This window comes from Anomaloglossus baeobatrachus, chromosome 4, assembly GCF_048569485.1.
Source record: "Anomaloglossus baeobatrachus isolate aAnoBae1 chromosome 4, aAnoBae1.hap1, whole genome shotgun sequence".
NCBI classification, from domain to species: Eukaryota; Metazoa; Chordata; class Amphibia; order Anura; family Aromobatidae; genus Anomaloglossus; species Anomaloglossus baeobatrachus.
The window spans coordinates 29,692,577-29,712,240 of NC_134356.1; the positions used below are offsets into that span (position 1 = coordinate 29,692,577).

The 19,664-nt window shown below is 47.9% G+C and overlaps 1 protein-coding gene across 1 annotated transcript in view; it reads right to left on the bottom strand.

The window, feature by feature from the left end:
* Positions 1–1,011: 1,011 nt before the first annotated feature.
* Positions 1,012–19,664, bottom strand: part of PPARA (peroxisome proliferator activated receptor alpha) — a 28,742-nt gene continuing 10,089 nt past the window's right edge. The window contains exons 2-8 of the mRNA XM_075342143.1: positions 17,059–17,152; positions 14,258–14,503; positions 12,673–12,836; positions 10,948–11,086; positions 10,587–10,786; positions 5,465–5,912; positions 1,012–2,240 (exon numbers count right to left, since the gene is read on the bottom strand). Coding sequence (XP_075198258.1) covers positions 1,993–2,240; positions 5,465–5,912; positions 10,587–10,786; positions 10,948–11,086; positions 12,673–12,836; positions 14,258–14,477 — 1,419 coding nt within the window. The 5' untranslated portion in view covers positions 14,478–14,503; positions 17,059–17,152 and the 3' untranslated portion in view covers positions 1,012–1,992. The remainder of the gene's footprint in view (positions 2,241–5,464; positions 5,913–10,586; positions 10,787–10,947; positions 11,087–12,672; positions 12,837–14,257; positions 14,504–17,058; positions 17,153–19,664) is intronic.

Sequence of the window (19,664 nt, forward strand, 5' to 3'; positions counted from 1 at the left end):
GGGAGCACAGGCACATATAATATGCGCCGATCCCCCAGCCCGTCACCGCGGTGCGGTTTCAGCACCACGGTGATAGACAGCGGCAGTGCATTATATATGAGCTCTCCCGCTGCAGACTTAACCAGCCTCTACCAGCCTCCCTCAGCCCCCAGCACCGCTCCAGAGCTGCCCCCAACTCCCCTGGACCCTGCAGTATATAAACTGTATATTTGGATTATAAGACGCACCCCCTACTTTCCCCCAAAATTTGGGGGAACAAAAGTGTGCCTTATAAAAGGGAAAAATACGGTAGTTAAGAGAAAAAAAAAAAAAAAAAAAAAAAAAAAAAACTTAATTTTTTTGTTTAGTTGATTTTTTTCTTTATTTTTTTTAACTAAAAAGGAAAAAAAATTAAATGTCTTTTCTTGTTTTAACTGGAAAACATCTTTAGCAACCTATGTCAATCTCAGCAGTCATTCGTTTAGTTGCTGCTGCAGAAACATAGCTGACCGGTCAGAGAAGAATGAGAAAAAAAAAAGGAAAAAAATTGTTTTTTATGGCTGTCCGGTTAGAGCATAGAAAAAAAATAATAAATAAATTATATATATATATATATATATATATGTTTTGGATTACCACTTATCAACTAAATGGAGTCAATTACGACCCATCATTTAATTGGGAGGTGTAAAATTGAGTAAAGATCTAGAACAAGTAATATTGGCGATAAGCAAAAAAAAAAAAAAAACGAACAAAAAAGAAAGTGCTTGATATTTTATATAAAAAGGAAGCAACTCTAAATATCCCTGAGAGAGAAATAAAAAAAAAAAAAAATCCCAAAACAATTTAACAGTGCATTTCCATGAACGTTTTGTAATTAACTCGAACATTAAAATCTATATTTTGATAATAACTATTAAAAAAAAACCTATCAACAACATATAATTAAGTGTTAAATGTCTAAATAATGATTAAAACGGAATTCTACATAATTTCACCAAAAGGTCTTTTTTTAAAAAAAAAAAAAAAAAAACACCCCAAAAACTTTTTTTATACAGTTCTTTAAAATTTATAAACGTAATTTATAAATAATTTTGCCCAAAAATATAAACAAATCGCTGTCCGCTAACCGGTTCCCACATTGCATGGCGTCTTGTTCTGTAGTGTAATTGGATTTTTAAAAAAATTTCTTTGTTCTTAAAAATAAAATAAAATAAAAAAAAAAAAAAAAAAAGTACCATACAAATATATTCTACAAATATTTGTATCTTTCATCAATTGTAAAGTTATAGAAATCTCTGTTTCTTTTTGGGTTAAGAAGTCGGAAGATAGTTCAAATCTGACTCCCACGTGGACGACTAAGATAATGGAGGGGGGAGGATAGTGGGGGGCTCATCCTGCAGATGGCGCCGCTTTCTCCACTTTAAGGCTATGGGTGACCATAGGTGCCCGTATGTCAAAATCCAAAAATAAAGAAGTGGTCCAATCCAATCGAGCCTATTCATTTTGGCAATTAAAAGGGACGGCAGTGAGTACCAATAATACAGCCATGATATTGGAAGTGTCAACATTCTTCTCCCCCCCCAGAAAAAAAATAAAAAAATATTTTTCTTTTTTTATATATACATATATTATGTATGCATTAAACAAAAAAAACACCCTTTACTAGTCTTCTTGACTGAATGGGAAGCGGACGGCGTTGTTGTACCATGTCTTCGGAGGATTTCGGCCCCGTCTTGAGCAGCCGGACCTGAGATCTGTATTGCTAGAAGAAGATCAGGACATTTTTTGATCACATAAAATGACTGATCGAGAAAAAAAAAATACAAAAAAAATTCTTAATTTTTGTAAATCTAGGAAGACGGAGGGGACGGGTTAGTGTCAGCGCTCTTTGGCGGGGAAGGGGGGGGGGGGGGTTGTTGGATTCTTGTAGAAGGCACGGAAGCTTTCATATAAACTTGTTTGTGTTTTTTGGGGGGAGGATGGGTGGAAATATCCGGGTGCTCGGAGTCCTCAGTACATGTCCTTGTAGATCTCCTGCAGTAGCGGATGGAGGGAGGCGTCGGTCTCAGTCTTTTTGATGGTCTGCACCAGTAGCGCGTGCTCCGTCACCAGCTGCCGTAAGTCCACCATCTTCTGTAGGAGTTTGGGGAAGAGGAAGTTGTCGTCCGGGTGGTTGGACTGAAGGTGAAGCTTCAGGACGTGCACAATGTTCTCCTGCATCTGCTCTATGCTCGGGACGTTCACCAGCCCGGGGCGGTCTGCGAGGGGACAGAGACGGGTCAGCAATCAGGAGGGGTCCGTCTATATTAATAATTCTCTGTGTGGGAAGACAAGACGGGGGGGGGGCCCAGAGACAGACACAGAGGAGCCCCAGAGAGACAGACACAGAGGAGCCCCAGAGAGACAGACACAGAGGAGCCCCAGAGAGACAGACACAGAGGAGCCCCAGAGAGACAGACACAGAGGAGCCCCAGAGAGACAGACACAGAGGAGCCCCAGAGAGACAGACACAGAGGAGCCCCAGAGAGACAGACACAGAGGAGCCCCAGAGAGACAGACACAGAGGAGCCCCAGAGAGACAGACACAGAGGAGCCCCAGAGAGACAGACACAGAGGGGCCCCAGAGAGACAGACACAGAGGAGCCCCAGAGAGACAGACACAGAGGAGCCCCAGAGAGACAGACACAGAGGAGCCCCAGAGAGACAGACACAGAGGAGCCCCAGAGAGACAGACACAGAGGAGCCCCAGAGAGACAGACACAGAGGAGCCCAGAGAGACAGACACAGAGGGGTCCCAGAGAGACAGACACAGAGGGGTCCCAGAGAGACAGACACAGAGGAGCCCCAGAGAGACAGACACAGAGGAGCCCCAGAGAGACAGACACAGAGGAGCCCCAGAGAGACAGACACAGAGGAGCCCCAGAGAGACAGACACAGAGGAGCCCCAGAGAGACAGACACAGAGGAGCCCCAGAGAGACAGACACAGAGGAGCCCCAGAGAGACAGACACAGAGGAGCCCCAGAGAGACAGACACAGAGGAGCCCCAGAGAGACAGACACAGAGGAGCCCCAGAGAGACAGACACAGAGGAGCCCCAGAGAGACAGACACAGAGGAGCCCCAGAGAGACAGACACAGAGGAGCCCCAGAGAGACAGACACAGAGGAGCCCCAGAGAGACAGACACAGAGGAGCCCCAGAGAGACAGACACAGAGGGGTCCCAGAGAGACAGACACAGAGGAGCCCCAGAGAGACAGACACAGAGGAGCCCCAGAGAGACAGACACAGAGGAGCCCCAGAGAGACAGACACAGAGGAGCCCCAGAGAGACAGACACAGGAGGAGCCCCAGAGAGACAGACACAGAGGAGCCCCAGAGAGACATACACAGAGGAGCCCCAGAGAGACAGACACAGAGGAGCCCCAGAGAGACAGACACAGAGGAGCCCCAGAGAGACAGACACAGGAGGAGCCCCAGAGAGACAGACACAGAGGAGCCCCAGAGAGACAGACACAGAGGAGCCCCAGAGAGACAGACACAGAGGGGCCCCAGAGAGACAGACACAGAGGAGCCCCAGAGAGACAGACACAGAGGGGCCCCAGAGAGACAGACACAGAGGGGCCCCAGAGAGACAGACACAGAGGGGCCCCAGAGAGACAGACACAGAGGAGCCCCAGAGAGACAGACACAGAGGGGCCCCAGAGAGACAGACACAGAGGGGCCCCAGAGAGACAGACACAGAGGAGCCCCAGAGAGACAGACACAGAGGAGCCCCAGAGAGACAGACACAGAGGGGCCCCAGAGAGACAGACACAGAGGGGCCCCAGAGAGACAGACACAGAGGAGCCCCAGAGAGACAGACACAGGAGGAGCCCCAGAGAGACAGACACAGAGGAGCCCCAGAGAGACAGACACAGAGGAGCCCCAGAGAGACAGACACAGAGGAGCCCCAGAGAGACAGACACAGGAGGAGCCCCAGAGAGACAGACACAGACGTGCTGCAAACATATCCAACCAAACTATAAATATTAAAATATAAAATATTGATCCGATTAATACTATGGAGCCACACAATCGTGGGCGGCGGGGGGGGGGGGGGGGGCACATTGAAAAGTTTTATTTTGTGGTGTGTTTTTTTTTACTGTGTGCCACAAAAAAAACAAAAAAAAAAAAACAGATTTCTATAAATCCTCACATGGACCTGGAAAGGTTTTTACATTGTTTTCCAATTTGAAGAAAAGAAGGAAAATAAATAATAAAATGTGGCAAAAATGCAAACTGGCACTTTCCGTTTTTGTTTTTTGCTCCCCTTCTTCCATGAGCCGTGACTTTTTTATTTTTCCGTCAATCTTGCCATATGAGGGCTTGTTTTTTGTGGGACGAGTTGTACTTTTTAAATGAAAGCATAAGTTTTACCATATGGTGTACTGGAAAACAGCAAAAAAATTCCAAGTGTGGAAAAACTGCAAAAAAAGTGATGGCACAATAGTTTTTGGGATGTTTTATTCACAGTGTTCACTATATGGTAAAACTAATGTGTGGGTATGATGCCTCAGGTCGGTGCGAGTTTGTAGACAACAAACATGTATAGGTTTACTTGTATCTAAGGGGTTAAAAAAAATTCACAAGTTTGTCCAATAAAAGTGGCGTACGTTTTGCGCCATTTTCCGAAACCCGTAGCGTTCTCATTTTTTGGGATGTATGGCTCAGTGATGGCTTATTTTTTGCGTCTCGAGCTGACGTTTCTAATGGTAGCATTTTTGCGCAGATGCTACGTTTTGATCGCCTGTTATTGCCTTTTGCGTAAAACTTGCGGCGACCAAAATTTTGGTGTTTGGAATTTTTTTTGCCACTACGCCGTTTACCAATCAGATTAATTGATTTTATATTTTGATAGATCGGGCGTTTCTGAACGCGGCGATACCAAATATGTGTATATTTATTTATTTTTTAATCCTTTAATTTTCAATGGGGGGAAAGGGGGGTGATTTGAACTTAAGTTATTTTTTAAAAAATTTTTTTTAACTTTTTTATTTTACTAGTCCCCCTAGGGGGCTATAGCGATCAGCAATCCGATCGCTCTTATCTATCTGCTGATCACAGCTATACAGCTGTAAACAGCAGATTCAGTCACTTCCTGTTTCCCTCTGCTCCGGGCCGAGGGAAAACGAAAGTGAAACATCATAGCTGCAGGTGTCATCACATGACCCTGTGCTACGATGGCAACCACCGAAAATCACGTGATCACTCACGTGACTTCCGGTGGGGGGCGGCGGTAAGTGAAAATCTTCACCGCGCGTATATACATCTCACTGCCAGACTTTGGCACCGAGATGTAAGGGGTTAATGTTACGGGTGGAATGCGATTCCACTCGTAACATGCAGGCACACGTCAGCTGTTGAAAACAAGGGGGCGGGGCTTAACGGGACATGCTCCATGACGGATATAACCCTTGTCAATAGCGGGGGTCAGGGGGCACCTACCTCCACAGCAGATGAGGGCAGCGACGAAGAGCGAGATATCGCTGTCATCCAGCTCCAGCGCGTTGAACTTCATGGCAAACTCAAACTTGGGCTCCATCATGTCCCCTATGGGCTTCCGTAGGCTCTTCAGGAACTCCCGCGTGATAAATCCATTCCCGTAGGCCACCAACATGCCGTCCTTGTTCATGACAGAAGCCAACATGGCAAACATGGCTTCGTACACCCCGTATTTTAGTAAAGTCACCTGATCGTTCAGGTCCAGTTCGGTAAATCCTGGGATGGATTTGGCAAATTCGGTGAGCTCGGTGACCGTCTCCACCGAGGTGCACTGGCAGCAGTGGAAGATGCGGACCTCCGCCTCCTTGTTCTGTATACCGTTGGCCACCAGCTTGGCTACTAACGTCTTTTCGGCCATACACAAGGTTTCCATGTCGTGTATAACAAACGGCTATCGGAAGAAAAGACACAAAGATTTATACCCAAAAATTTTGAGTTATTTTTTAAATTTTGAATTTTTTCTGCAATATCAGTTGCATCTCTACGTTATTACACCAATCAGTTTCTTAGAACCCTGTCTCGTCCCTCTATTACTCCTCCTGGAAACAGCTAAATGGACAACTGGGCGTATCAGTTTGCCTTTTGGAGACACAGACAGTCAATCCTGATTATACCAGACTGTTTAAAGGTGTGTAATCTAGTCTCAGGGAGATGTGGCACCAATTCCAGGAGGAGTGACAGAGGGATGGCATTGAGAAAAAAAAAATGCTCTATCTATATACACACACACACACACATAATATATATAATATATATATATATATATATATATATATATATATATATATATATATATATATATATATATATATATATATATATATATATATATATATATATATATATATATATATATATATATATATATATATAATATATAATATATGTGTGTGTGTGTGTGTGTGTGTGTGTGTGTGTGTGTGTGTGTGTGTGTGTGTGTGTGTGTGTGTGTGTGTGTGTGTGTACATACACACACACACACACACATATACATATATACATACATACATACATACGTATACATATACATACATGCATACATACATATACACACACACACACACACCAAAAGTTTGGAAACACCTCATTCAAAGAGTTTTCTTTGTTTTCATACTCTGAAAATTGTAGATTCACATTGAAGGCATCAAAACTATGAATTATCACATGTGGAATGAAATACTTCACGAGAAAGTGTGAAACAACTGAAAATATGTCTTATATTCTAGGTTCTTCACAGTAGCCACCTTTTGCTTTGATTACTGCTTTGCACACTCTTGGCATTCTCTTGATGAGCTTCAAGAGGCAGTCACCGGAAATGGTTTTCCAACAGTCTTGAAGGAGTTCCCAGAGACGCTTAGCACTTGTTGGCCCTTTTGCCTTCACTCTGCGGTCCAGCTCACCCCAAACCATCTCGATTGGGTTCAGGTCTGGTGACAGTGGAGGCCAGGTCATCTGGCGTAGCATCCCATCACTCTCCTTCTTAGTCAAATAGCCCTTACACAGCCTGGAGGTGTGTTTGGGGTCATTGTCCTGTTGAAAAATAAATGATGGTCCAACTAAACGCAAACCGGATGGAATAGCACGCCGCTGCAAGATGCTGTGGTAGCCATGCTGGTTCTGTATGCCTTCAATTTTGAATAAATCTCCAACAGTGTCACCAGCAAAGCCCCCCCCACACCATCACACCTCCTCCTCCATGCTTCACGGTGGGAACCAGCCATGTAGAGTCCATCCGTTCACCTTTTCTACAAAGACACGGTGGTTGGATCCAAAGATCTCAAATTTGGACTCATCAGACCAAAGCACAGATTTCCACTGGTCTAATGTCCATTCCTTGTGTTCTTTAGCCCAAACAAGTCTCTTCTGCTTGTTGCCTGTCCTTAGCAGAGGTTTCCTAGCAGCTATTTTACCATGAAGGCTGCTGCACAAAGCCTCCTCTTAACAGTTGTTCTAGAGAGGTGTCTGCTGCTAGAACTCTGTGTGACATTGACCTGGTCTCTAATCTGAGCTACTGTTAACCTGCGATTTCTGAGGCTGGTGACTCGGATAAACTTATCCTCCGCAGCAGAGGTGACTCTTGGTCTTCCTTTCCTGGGGCAGTCCTCATGTGAGCCAGTTTCTTTGTAGCGTTTGATGGTTTTTGCCACTGCACTTGGGGACACTTTCAAAGTTTTCCCAACTTTTCGGACTGACTGACCTTCATTTCTTAAAGTAATGATGGCCACTCGTTTTTCTTTACTTAGAATTTGTATTATGGCAAGAAAAAAGCAGATAACAGTCTATTCAGTAGGACTATCAGCTGTGTATCCACCAGACTTCTGCACAACACAACTGATGGTCCCAACCCCATTTATAAGGCAAGAAATCCCACCTATTAAACCTGACAGGGCACACCTGTGAAGTGAGAACCATTTCCGGTGACTACCTCTTGAAGCTCATCAAGAGAATGCCAAGAGTGTGCAAAGCAGTAATCAAAGCAAAAGGTGGCTACTGTGAAGACCCTAGAATATAAGACATATTATCAGTTATTTCACACTTTTTTGTTATGAATGAGAAGGTGTGTCCAAACTTTTGGTCTGTACTGATAGAGATCTCTCTCTCATATACATGAGCACATAAATATTTTATTTATATATATTCTATATATATTTGCCTTATTCTGTCTGTCTGTCTTGCTCCAAAATTGTGTCGCTAAAGTGACAACTGTCGGATTTTCCGCTGGGCTCGGTCTGGCCCCGCCCCCCCCACGGATTGGCCGCTCGCCCCGGCCCTCCGCATGCATTGCCTGCTCCAGCGTACACCGGCTCCCATGTGCAGGGAGCCGGCATACGCTGACCCCTCGCCTGCTCGGCCCCGCCCCCGGCACACGTTGGCACGCTCGGCCCCGCCCCCGGTGGACATAACTGTGATGCTGGGATCATACCTCCCCCCAAAACACACACACAAACCGCGCTACACACAGACAACGCTGCAGACACACAGCACTCCACAAACAACGCAACACACAAACACCGCTCTCACCCCCCCCACCCAGACAACACCCAGAACATTTACAGCGCCCTACACAAACACTTGGTAACTACACACAACAACACATACACATATACATATACATATACATATACATATACATATACATATACATATACATATACATATACATATATATATATATATATCAAAAATCATACATTGACTACACAATACGTAAATTCTAGAATACCCGATGCGTTAGAATCGGGCCACCTTCTAGTATAAGAGAGAGGGATAGATAGATAGAGGGATAGATAGATAGAGGGATAGATAGATAGAGGGATAGATAGATAGAGGGATAGATAGATAGAGGGATAGATAGATAGAGGGATAGATAGATAGATAGAGGGATAGATAGATAGATAGAGGGATAGATAGATAGATAGAGGGATAGATAGATAGATAGATGGATAGATAGATAGATAGAGGGATAGATAGATAGATAGATAGATAGAGGGATAGATAGATAGATAGAGGGATAGATAGATAGATAGAGGGATAGATAGATAGATAGAGGGATAGATAGATAGATAGAGGGATAGATAGATAGATAGATAGATAGAGGGATAGATAGATAGATAGAGGGATAGATAGATAGATAGATAGAGGGATAGATAGATAGATAGATAGAGGGATAGATAGATAGATAGAGGGATAGATAGATAGATAGAGGGATAGATAGATAGATAGAGGGATAGATAGATAGAGGGATAGATAGATAGAGGGATAGATAGATAGAGGGATAGATAGAGGGATAGATAGATAGATAGAGGGATAGATAGAGGGATAGATAGATAGAGGGATAGATAGATAGAGGGATAGATAGAGGGATAGAGGGATAGATAGATAGATAGAGGGATAGATAGATAGATAGATAGATAGAGGGATAGATAGATAGATAGATAGATAGAGGGATAGATAGATAGATAGATAGATAGATAGAGGGATAGATAGATAGATAGATAGATAGAGGGATAGATAGATAGATAGATAGATAGAGGGATAGATAGATAGATAGATAGAGGGATAGATAGATAGATAGATAGATAGAGGGATAGATAGATAGATAGAGGGATAGATAGATAGATAGAGGGATAGATAGATAGATAGAGGGATAGATAGATAGATAGATAGATAGATAGAGGGATAGATAGAGGGATAGATAGATAGATAGATAGATAGATAGATAGATAGATAGAGGGATAGATAGAGGGATAGATAGATAGATAGAGGGATAGATAGATAGATAGAGGGATAGATAGATAGATAGAGGGATAGATAGATAGAGGGATAGATAGATAGATATCTAATTATTTTTTTTTTACATAAATTGCCAATCTGAGACTGTGGAGAACCCCCTGGCTGATTGCTGGGCCGCCCGCTCGCTCGCTCACTTGTACTTTGTATATTGACAGTGGATTGTTTACAGAGTTCACTCAAAAGGTTACTCTGCTCCAGGAGACGGCAAACATCACCCCCCACCCCCCCCCCCAGAGTCAACTACAACCCCCAGCAGGATGGCTGGAAGAAGAATCTCTTCCAAACCCAGGATCGGCAAGTGCTCAGATTCCCTGCAGCGCCTAAAGAGGGGAAATAGAATATTACATATTCGCGATGCCTGGTCCTCCAGAGTCGAAAGACGCGCTCCTGGTCCTCTCAGTGATGACATCACCAGTCATGTGACCAGAGCGATGACATCACGCTTCACAACCTTACCAGGCAATGTCTTGTGATGTTAAAGGACTAGGGACTGGCCCAGAAATGGGGTCTTCTACTCTAATTAACTAGGCAACCCCCTGTTAAAGGGGGAGGGGAGGGATCACGGTCCCTTTGGCTTTTCCTCTGATGCTTCTGGCCACTAAACCCCATTGAAGGGTCCGGGGGAAGGGATGTTTTTGTTATACTAAATTTTTTTTCTATGCATTAAACCCCTTTAAAATATTAAAGGGGTCGATCAGAATTAGAAAAATACATGTTTGGCCATGTTTTTTTCTATCCTGGCTGACCCCCTATAAATCAGACTTTGACGTACGGAGTTGTTGCCTTTCCCGGTGAGAATGGCTCGCGCTTTGACTTTGTTCATGTTGAAGTTCTTCTGATAGGCCTCGTAGATGAGTTTGGCCAGGGACAGGAGGTCGGACATTTCGGAGCCCTTCACCTCTTGTTTGCAGGTGAGGACTTCGGCAGTGAGCTTTGCCTTCTCCGATCGAGGCATCCGGCCGAAGCGGATAGCTACGGAGGAAGCAGAAGACATAAGTGAATGGCGATGGACTCCCCCGACCCCCCCCCACCCCACTTCCTCCTCCTCCTTCAGATTTCTCATTCATCCAACTGCAGCAGGAGCCTCTCCCCTTTGCAGGATAGTTAAGCCACGCCTCCACCTGTTCTCTCACCGTTATGGGACATTCCCACACTAAGGCACTTCTCGAACCGGCAACATTGGCACTTGTTCCGATTCTTCTTCTGGATCTTACAGGCCCGTTCGCAGCGGTCGTACGCCAGATTCAGGCGGATGGTGCGTCTGAAGAAACCCTGGTAATAGAGCAATGCGAGCGTTACTAATCATAATGACCGCAAACATAGATGGGGGGGGGGTCACTCGGTATATGGGAGACTGGAGGTCGGGGGTCCCAACATCATGAGGCGAAATCAAACAATGTGCAATCCCACCGCCATCAATTATGGACTGCAAACTGCCGCCATATAATGTCCAAGAGGATGCCATCTTACACCCTACAGCCCACATACTGCCGCCATGTAGTGCCAAGATAATGCTGCTATGTATTGTCAAGTTAGGGTCATATACAGCCCATTTAATATAGCATGAGCATTAATAAAATACTGCCATATACAGCAATATGCCGCCATATAATGTCCAAGGTGATTACATCTGATACTGTACAGTGCATATAGTGCCGCCATGTGGTGCCAAGATAATACTGCTATGTATTGTCAAGTTAGGGTCAGACAGCCCATTTAATACAGCATGAGCATTGACATAATACTGCCATATACAGCAAAGAGACCGCCATATAATGTCTACGATAATGCCATCTTACACCATACAGCCCACATAGTGCCGCCATGTAGCGCCAAGATAAAGCTGCCATATACAGCCCACGTAATACTGCAATATAGTCTCAAGATAATACTGCCATATACTGTTAAGTTATTATGGTCATAAACAGCCCATTTTATACAGCATGAGCATTAACATAATACTGCCATATACAGCAAAGTGCCGCCATATAATGTCCAAGAGAATGCATCTTATACTGTACAGTCCACATAGTGCCGCCATGTAGTGCCAAGATAATACTGCTATGTATTGTCAAGTTAAGGTCATATACAGCCCATTTAATACAGCATGAACATTAATATATTACTGCCATATGCAGCAGAGTGCCGCCATATAATGTCCAAGATGATGCCATCTTATACTGTATAGCGCAAACAGTGCTGCTTTGTAGTGTCAAGATAAAACTACCATATACAGCCCACCTAATACTGCCATGTATTGTCAAGATATTATGGTCATATACAGCACACAATAATACTGCCATATACAGCAACATACCGCCATATAATGTTCAAAATGATACTATAATACAACGCAGCTCATATAGTGGCAAAATAAAATTGCCATATACAGCCCCAGTAATACTGCAAATAGTGCCAAGATGATATTGCTATAAGGGCCTTGTTACACTGCCATATACTATCGTCATATACAGTAATACTTCCATACAGTTCCCACCTGATATTACAGCTCAAATCCTGACCATCGTCATGATGGCACTGATGTAGCTGCCTCCTCCGGACCTCCTACCCCTGCACCCGGCCCTGTCTATAACCGGCACTGTCTATAACCGGCACTGTCTATAACCGGCACTGTCTATAACCGGCACTGTCTATAACCGGCACTGTCTATAACCGGCACTGTCTATAACCGGCACTGTCTATAACCGGCACTGTCTATAACCGGCACTGCAGCTCATCCTCATCTTTTAAGACTTTAATGCTGCAATACCGAGACTCCTGCAATACTGTGCACAGGAGGGGGCGTCGTTTCCCGCTTTAATCAATGAGCTCTGCATAATGTTGGATACGGGCTCTACCTTGCAGCCTTCACACGCGTGGACGCCATAGTGGAATCCGGACGCCTTGTCCCCGCACACCCGACACTCGAGGTTCAGCTGTTTGCTGGCCGGATCTTCTGCGCCTCCAGCCGGTGCCGGGAAGGTGACGGAGGACGGACTGGACGCTGGAGACAGGGTGTCTGCTACAGGAACACAAAACAGCAGCGTGACATAACGGGGCCGACTGGTGCCCAGCACAGAGCGCACACAGGGCCGGCGCCCACACAGGGCCGGCGCCCACACAGGGCCGGCGCCCACACAGGGCCGGCGCCCACACAGGGCTGGCGCCCACACAGGGCCGGCGGAGTCCCCCTACAACTGATATACAATACCACACAAAGAACTTTTATGGACCTGGCTTGGGGGAAACCAAGCTCATTTTAAGGGGGGCCTGGAGGGAGAGCTCATTTTTAGGAGGCCTGGCCTGGGGGAAACCAAGCTCATTTTTAGGGGGCCTAGCCTGAGTGAGCAGAGCTCATTGAGGCCTGGCCTGAGGGAATCAAGCTCATTTTAAGGGGGGCCTGGAGGGAGCAGAGCTCATTTTTAGGGGGCCTGGCCTGGGGGAAACCAAGCTCATTTTAAAGGGCCTAGCCTGGGGGGAACCAAGCTCATTTTAAAGGGCCTGGCCTGGGGGGAACCAAGCTCATTTTTAGGGGGCCTGGCCTGTGGGAGCAGAGCTCATTTTAGGGGACCTGGCCTGAGGGAATCAAGCTCATTTTAAGGGGCCTGGCCTGGGGGATACCAAGCTCATTTTAAGGAGCCTGGCCTGGGGGATACCAAGCTCATTTTAAGGAGCCTGGCCTGGGGGATACCAAGCTCATTTTAAAGGGGCCTGGCCTGGGGGATACCAAGCTCATTTTAAAGGGGCCTGGCCTGGGGGATACCAAGCTCATTTTAAGGGGCCTGGCCTGGGGGGAACCATGCTCATTTTAGGGGGCCTGGCCTGAGGGAGCAGAGCTCATTTTAGGGGCATGGCCTGGGGGAATCACGCTCATTTTAAGGTGGGCCTGAGGGGAGCCAAGCTCATTTTAGGAGGCCTGACCTGGGGGGGGGAGTTGAGTTCATATTAGGGGGCCTAGCCTGGGAGGAGCCAAGCTTATTTTAGGGGACTTGGCCTGGGGGGTGCAGAGCTCATTTTTAGGGGCCTGATTTGGAGTCTGAATGATACTTAAGGGTCTGACCCGAGATCTTAAAAAATTCTAGGGATTTGATTTGGGGGTCTAACTGGTTTTAGGGGTCTTGTCTAAGGTTTGAGCGAGTTTAAAGATCTAGTTTAGGGTATGCGAGAAGCTCCGGGGTCCCGTTCTATCGCCCTGATTTGGAGTGTGATTTTTTGCGTCTGTTTAGTGTCTAAATGACTGTAGGGGTCTGGTGCCTTAATAATTGCAGGGGTCTTAGGTCTAGTTATTATTTTGAACCCTGGAGAAGTTGAGGACTTCTTTCCCCAAATATTTTCATCATCTAGAGTCCAACGGTGCCACTTCATAGAGTAGGCAGCCCACATGCAGGGCTCCCGGTAGGCCCTCGCTGGTTTCCCCCATAGTCCGCTCTTTCCCCCTCTGACCTGTCTGATCGGTGCTGACGGATCCGTTGGAGCCGGGCCCGTCTCCCAGGTACGTGTACTCGGCGTTGCTGAAGGAGGCGGATTCGTGCTCTTCGATGCTCTGGGAGATGCCCTGGATGTCGGCGATCTCCTGGAGGAACTCCCCGGGGAGCGGGCTGCCGAGGTCATCGTCCTCCAGGGAGCAGAACTCTCCGTCCGTGTCTACCATGATGGCGGACATGGCCGGCTGTGCCTGTGATCATTACACTGCGAGGAAAGCCAGAGATGGAAAGAAAGAAAAAAAAAAAAAAAAAAAATATCAGCGAAAAGTGGCGAGGACACAACCACCCACCGGTCACAACCGACCCGACAAGACCTGGTCCCCGCACAACCTTTCGCCCTCCTCTGTTGTGACGGCGTCCTGCCTGTGTCACTGCTGCCATCATTGTCTCGGTGAGTGGTGACAGAGGGCGGTGACATGAGCTGTCACACGGGGCGTCGCGCACCCGTATGATAGCAGTGTAAACTGTGAAGATGTGAGATAACAGCGCTGACTCAAGGTCACACGCACCGCGCCACACCAGCCTCGTCATTCCAGCACATGTCCCTCTGCTGCTGCCAGGAGGAGTTAACAGAGTCATTTCCCTGAGGCAGGCATGGAGTGGGAGGGGGGAGACCATCCAGACTGGACTGTGCCATCTCAGGTGAGATAAGCAGCGCCTGATGTGTACGGCAGTCACTTATCTCCTCGGGGCTGAAGGTGCGGGTGACTTTACTGACTATGGCCGTGACACCCCCGGAGTCATACGTCCGGCACCGCGGCCCCACACAGTAAAGCCGGCTCCCCTACACGCCGTCACCACGTTCAAGCCTCTTAACAATGACGGCGGTATTTAAGGGGTTAAGCTGATGGGATCGGAGCCGGGTAGGTGCTGCAGCCATGTAGCAGAGCCGGCACTGTGCCCACTGTATACGGCGATAGTGCGGAGGCCTCCGCACAAGTACAGAGGCCGAGGTTACGGGAATAAAGATCTATTTTCCACCGATGAGGCTGAAGCGTCATTACTTTAAATGTTTTTTATATTCCTATTTATAAGGAATCTGTCAATATTTTTTTTTCCTGTGTAATCCAAGAGCAGCACAATGTAGGGGCAGAGATCCTGATTCCAGCGATGTGTCACTTACTGGACTGCTTGCTGCAGTTTTGATAAAATCACTATTTTATCAGCAGATTATCATCGTATATTCATGAGCCGTGTATAACCCCGATCATACCAGTGATTGGCAGCTTTCTGCCTATGCACAGTGTACATGAAGTAGCCAGTGGTGTGGGCTGCTCATGAATATGTGATAAAATCACAGTTGTATCAGCAGCAGATCATCAAATGCTCACGAGCTGTATATAACCACACCCACACCCCTGTTTGGCTGCTTTCTGCCTATGCACAGTAATCAGTGGTGTGGGCAGGGTTAGACACAGCTCAAGAATAGAAGATCAAATCACTGTTTTATCAGCAGGAGATTATCACATATTCATGAGCTGTATATAACCCCACCCACACCATTGATTAGAGGCAGAAAGATGCCACACAGTGTACATAAAGTAGCCAATCAGTGGTGTGGGCTGCTCATGAATATGTGATAAAATCACTGTTTTACCAGGAGATTATCACATATCCATGAGCAGCCCACATCACTGATTGGCTGCTTTCTGCTTATGCACAGTGTACATAAAGTAGTCAATCAGTGGTGTGGGCAGGGTTAGACAGCTCATGAATAAGATCAAATCACTGTTTTAGCAGCAGATCACATTCATGAGCTGTATATAACTAACACACACACACACACACACACACACACACACACACACACACACACACACACACACACACCACTGATTGGCAGCTTTCTGCCTCTGCACAGTGTACATAAAGTAGCCGATCAGCAGTGTGGGCTGCTCACGAAGATGTAATAAAATCACTGTTTTACCAGGAGATTATCACATATTCATGAGCTGTATATAACTGCCCACACCTCCGATTGGCTGCTTTATGCACACTGTGCATTAGCAGAAAGCAGCCAATCAGTGGTGTGGGCGGGGTTAGACGCAGCTCATGAATATGTGATAATCTGCAGATAAAACAGTAATTTTATCAAAACTACACTGAACAGCCCAGTAAGTGACACATCACTGGAATCAGGGTCCCTGTCCCTACGTTATGCTTCTCTCAGATTTGGTGGCATATATAGAGTAAATACATTACATATAGTACACACAGACACATATATGCAGCTTTTGCCATGAAATTGGTGGAGTGGGGGGGGGGGGGCGAAAGAGAGCACAGGACCCTCACTAAATTCTCCCTCCATGCTCCTGTTTACTGACTGTTGTGTGCTGCAGAGGCAGGAGATGGTGCCCACACAGGGGCTGGGGGGGGAAGGGTAGAGACCCCCAGAGGCAGCAAAATGTGTACAATGTCCGGAGGAAGCGGCAGCAGCCAGAGCAGAACTCCGACTGCGGCAGCAGCCAGAGCAGAACTCCGACTGCGGCAGCAGCCAGAGCAGAACTCCGACTGCGGCAGCAGCCAGAGCAGAACTCCGACTGCGGCAGCAGCCAGAGCAGAACTCCGACTGCGGCAGCAGCCAGAGCAGAACTCCGACTGCGGCAGCAGCCAGAGCAGAACTCCGACTGCGGCAGCAGCCAGAGCAGAACTCCGACTGCGGCAGCAGCCAGAGCAGAACTCCGACTGCGGCAGTGTGTGGAGTATAGGCACGGACAGGAGCGATCAGAGGAAAGTCTAGATCTTTAAATTGCTGCTTACCATCCTAACAGACCAGTGATCATGGGGATTCTGCAGGGGCCTCCATCACCGTCACGGACGTCCCATTTCTAATCCAAAATTCGATTATTTTTTTCTGCAAAAAAATAAAATATAAAAAAAAAAAAAAGTGAATAATCTGGGAGATGCGACGGCGGCCGGCAGAGAACGCAGCAGCGTGCCGATGCCTCCTGTCCCTCGCAGGGTGATTAGCAGCGGCTAATGGATTAATCATTACAGCCTCTGCCTGGAATCATTAACCCTGCTGATGCGTCCCCCGGCCTCGTTAACAGAGTGGAACGCTCCGGCGTCATGTGACCCGAGCCTGGGAGTCCATTCACAGATTAGGTCGGTTTTATTATTACTCCGACGTCGCGCACAGCGGTGATTTAAAGGGACAGACTATGGCGTTTTGAACTGTCATTTATTGTTCTCTGTTATCAGCCCCTTAGAATGTCTTTAAATGGCATCACTTAAAAAGAAAGCCTATCACTATATGGGACAGAAGTAGCTTTTTTCCTGATACAGAGCACCAAACCTCCCCCACATAGAAGTAAAGGATCAGATCCGCACTACCATCGGCCACCACTAGAGGGCGCTCACTCCACACAGTTATAACCAGTAAGCTCCTGAGCTCCCTCTGGTGGTGGCTGAAGGAAGGCAATCGTTTAACCCTTTATTCTACATAGAAAATGGCAATCACTGAAGCTCTGGCCGGATTTTTCACACCTGGTACAACGCCAGCCACAAATGCAAAGACGCTCGCGGAAGAAATGGAGTGTGGTCTTCCTGTGACTCAAAAGCACAAAGGAAATGTCTTGGGCAGGAAACAGGACAGGAAATGGATGTCTGCAGCCGGGGAGACGGGACATGAGTATGTCATCCATGTCCGGAGAAGAAATAATCACCCCTCCCCCACGTATAACAGAGGAATGCTCCGTGATGGGCCGTGTTCACACCTGACGCTTTTTTCCACCCCACATTGCATGCTCCTGCGCCTCTTTCCCCGGCGTTTATCCCAACCACAGGCACAAACGTTAATGTCCTGTAATCGCCGAGGAGCTGACGTGGCTTCTTGTGGAGACTTTACACTAATCCGGGGCCTACATGTCAGACAGATGCCGGTAACAGAACAGGAGCCCCCCAATCCACCTGGAGCCCCGGGGAGGGACAGGATGATTTTGATGATGACTCTTCTACCCGCTCTGTATCTTAGTATAGATGTGATATATAGCCCCATCTAGTGGCCAAAACACCACAAAATCTGCAGTACATTACAAGCAATACAAGTTTTCATCTGCGCATGCGCTAGTTAAGAGACATGCGCTGGACGGAAGGCAGGGCCAACGTGAGGAGCGGCATGCGTTGGACGGAAGGCGGGGCCAACGTGAGGAGCGGCATGCGTTGGACGGAAGGCGGGGCCAACGTGAGGAGCGGCATGCGCTGGACGGAAGGCGGGGCCAACGTGAGGAGCGGCATGCGCTGGACGGAAAGCGGGGTCAACGTGAGGAGCGGCATGCGCTGGACGGAGGTGGGGTCAACGTGAGGAGCGGCATACGCTGGACGTAGGTGGGGTCAACGTGAGGAGCGGCATACGCTGGACGGAAAGCGGGGTCAACGCGAGGAGCGGTATGCGCTGAACGGAAAGCGGGGTCAACGTGAGGAGCGGCATACGCTGGATGGAAAGTGGGGTCAACGCGAGGAGCGGCATGTGCTGGACGGAAGGCAGAGCCAACGCGAGGAGCGGCATGTGCTGGACGGAGGTGGGGTCAACGTGAGGAGCGGCATGCGCTGGACGGAAAGCGGGGTCAACGCGAGGAGCGGCATGCGCTGGACGGAAAGCGGGGCCAACGCGAGGAGCGGCATGCGCTGGACGGAAGGCGGGGCCAACGTGAGGAGCGGCATGTGCTGGACGGAAAGCGGGGTCAACGTGAGGAGCGGCATGCGTTGGACGGAAGGCGGGGTCAACGTGAGGAGCGGCATACGCTAGACGGAAAGCGGGGCCAACGTGAGGAGCGGCATACGCTGGATGGAAGGCAGGGCCAACGCGAGGAGCGGCATATGCTGGACGGAAGGCAGGGCCAACGTGAGGAGCGGCATGCGTTGGACGGAAGGCAGGGCCAACGTGAGGAGCGGCATGCGTTGGACGGAAGGCAGGGCCAACGTGAGGAGCAGCATGCGTTGGACCGAAGGCGGGGCCAACGTGAGGAGCGGCATGCGTTGGACCGAAGGCGGGGCCAACGTGAGGAGCGGCATGCGTTGGACCGAAGGCGGGGCCAACGTGAGGAGCGGCATGCGTTGGACCGAAGGCGGGGCCAACGTGAGGAGCGGCATGCGTTGGACCGAAGGCGGGGCCAACGTGAGGAGCGGCATGCGTTGGACCGAAGGAGGGGCCAACACAAGAAGCAGCATGCTCTGGATAGAAGGCGGTGCCAACATGAGAAGCGGCTTGCACTGGGAAGAAGGCAGAGCCAACATAAGGAGCAGCATGAGCTGGGCGGAACCAACGTGAGGAGCGGGGGCCCCATACACATTAGATGGTCCACTTGTCCTGTAGATTTTGGTTGACATTCTTCTAATCTGTATTGACACCTAATCTACGGCATTCA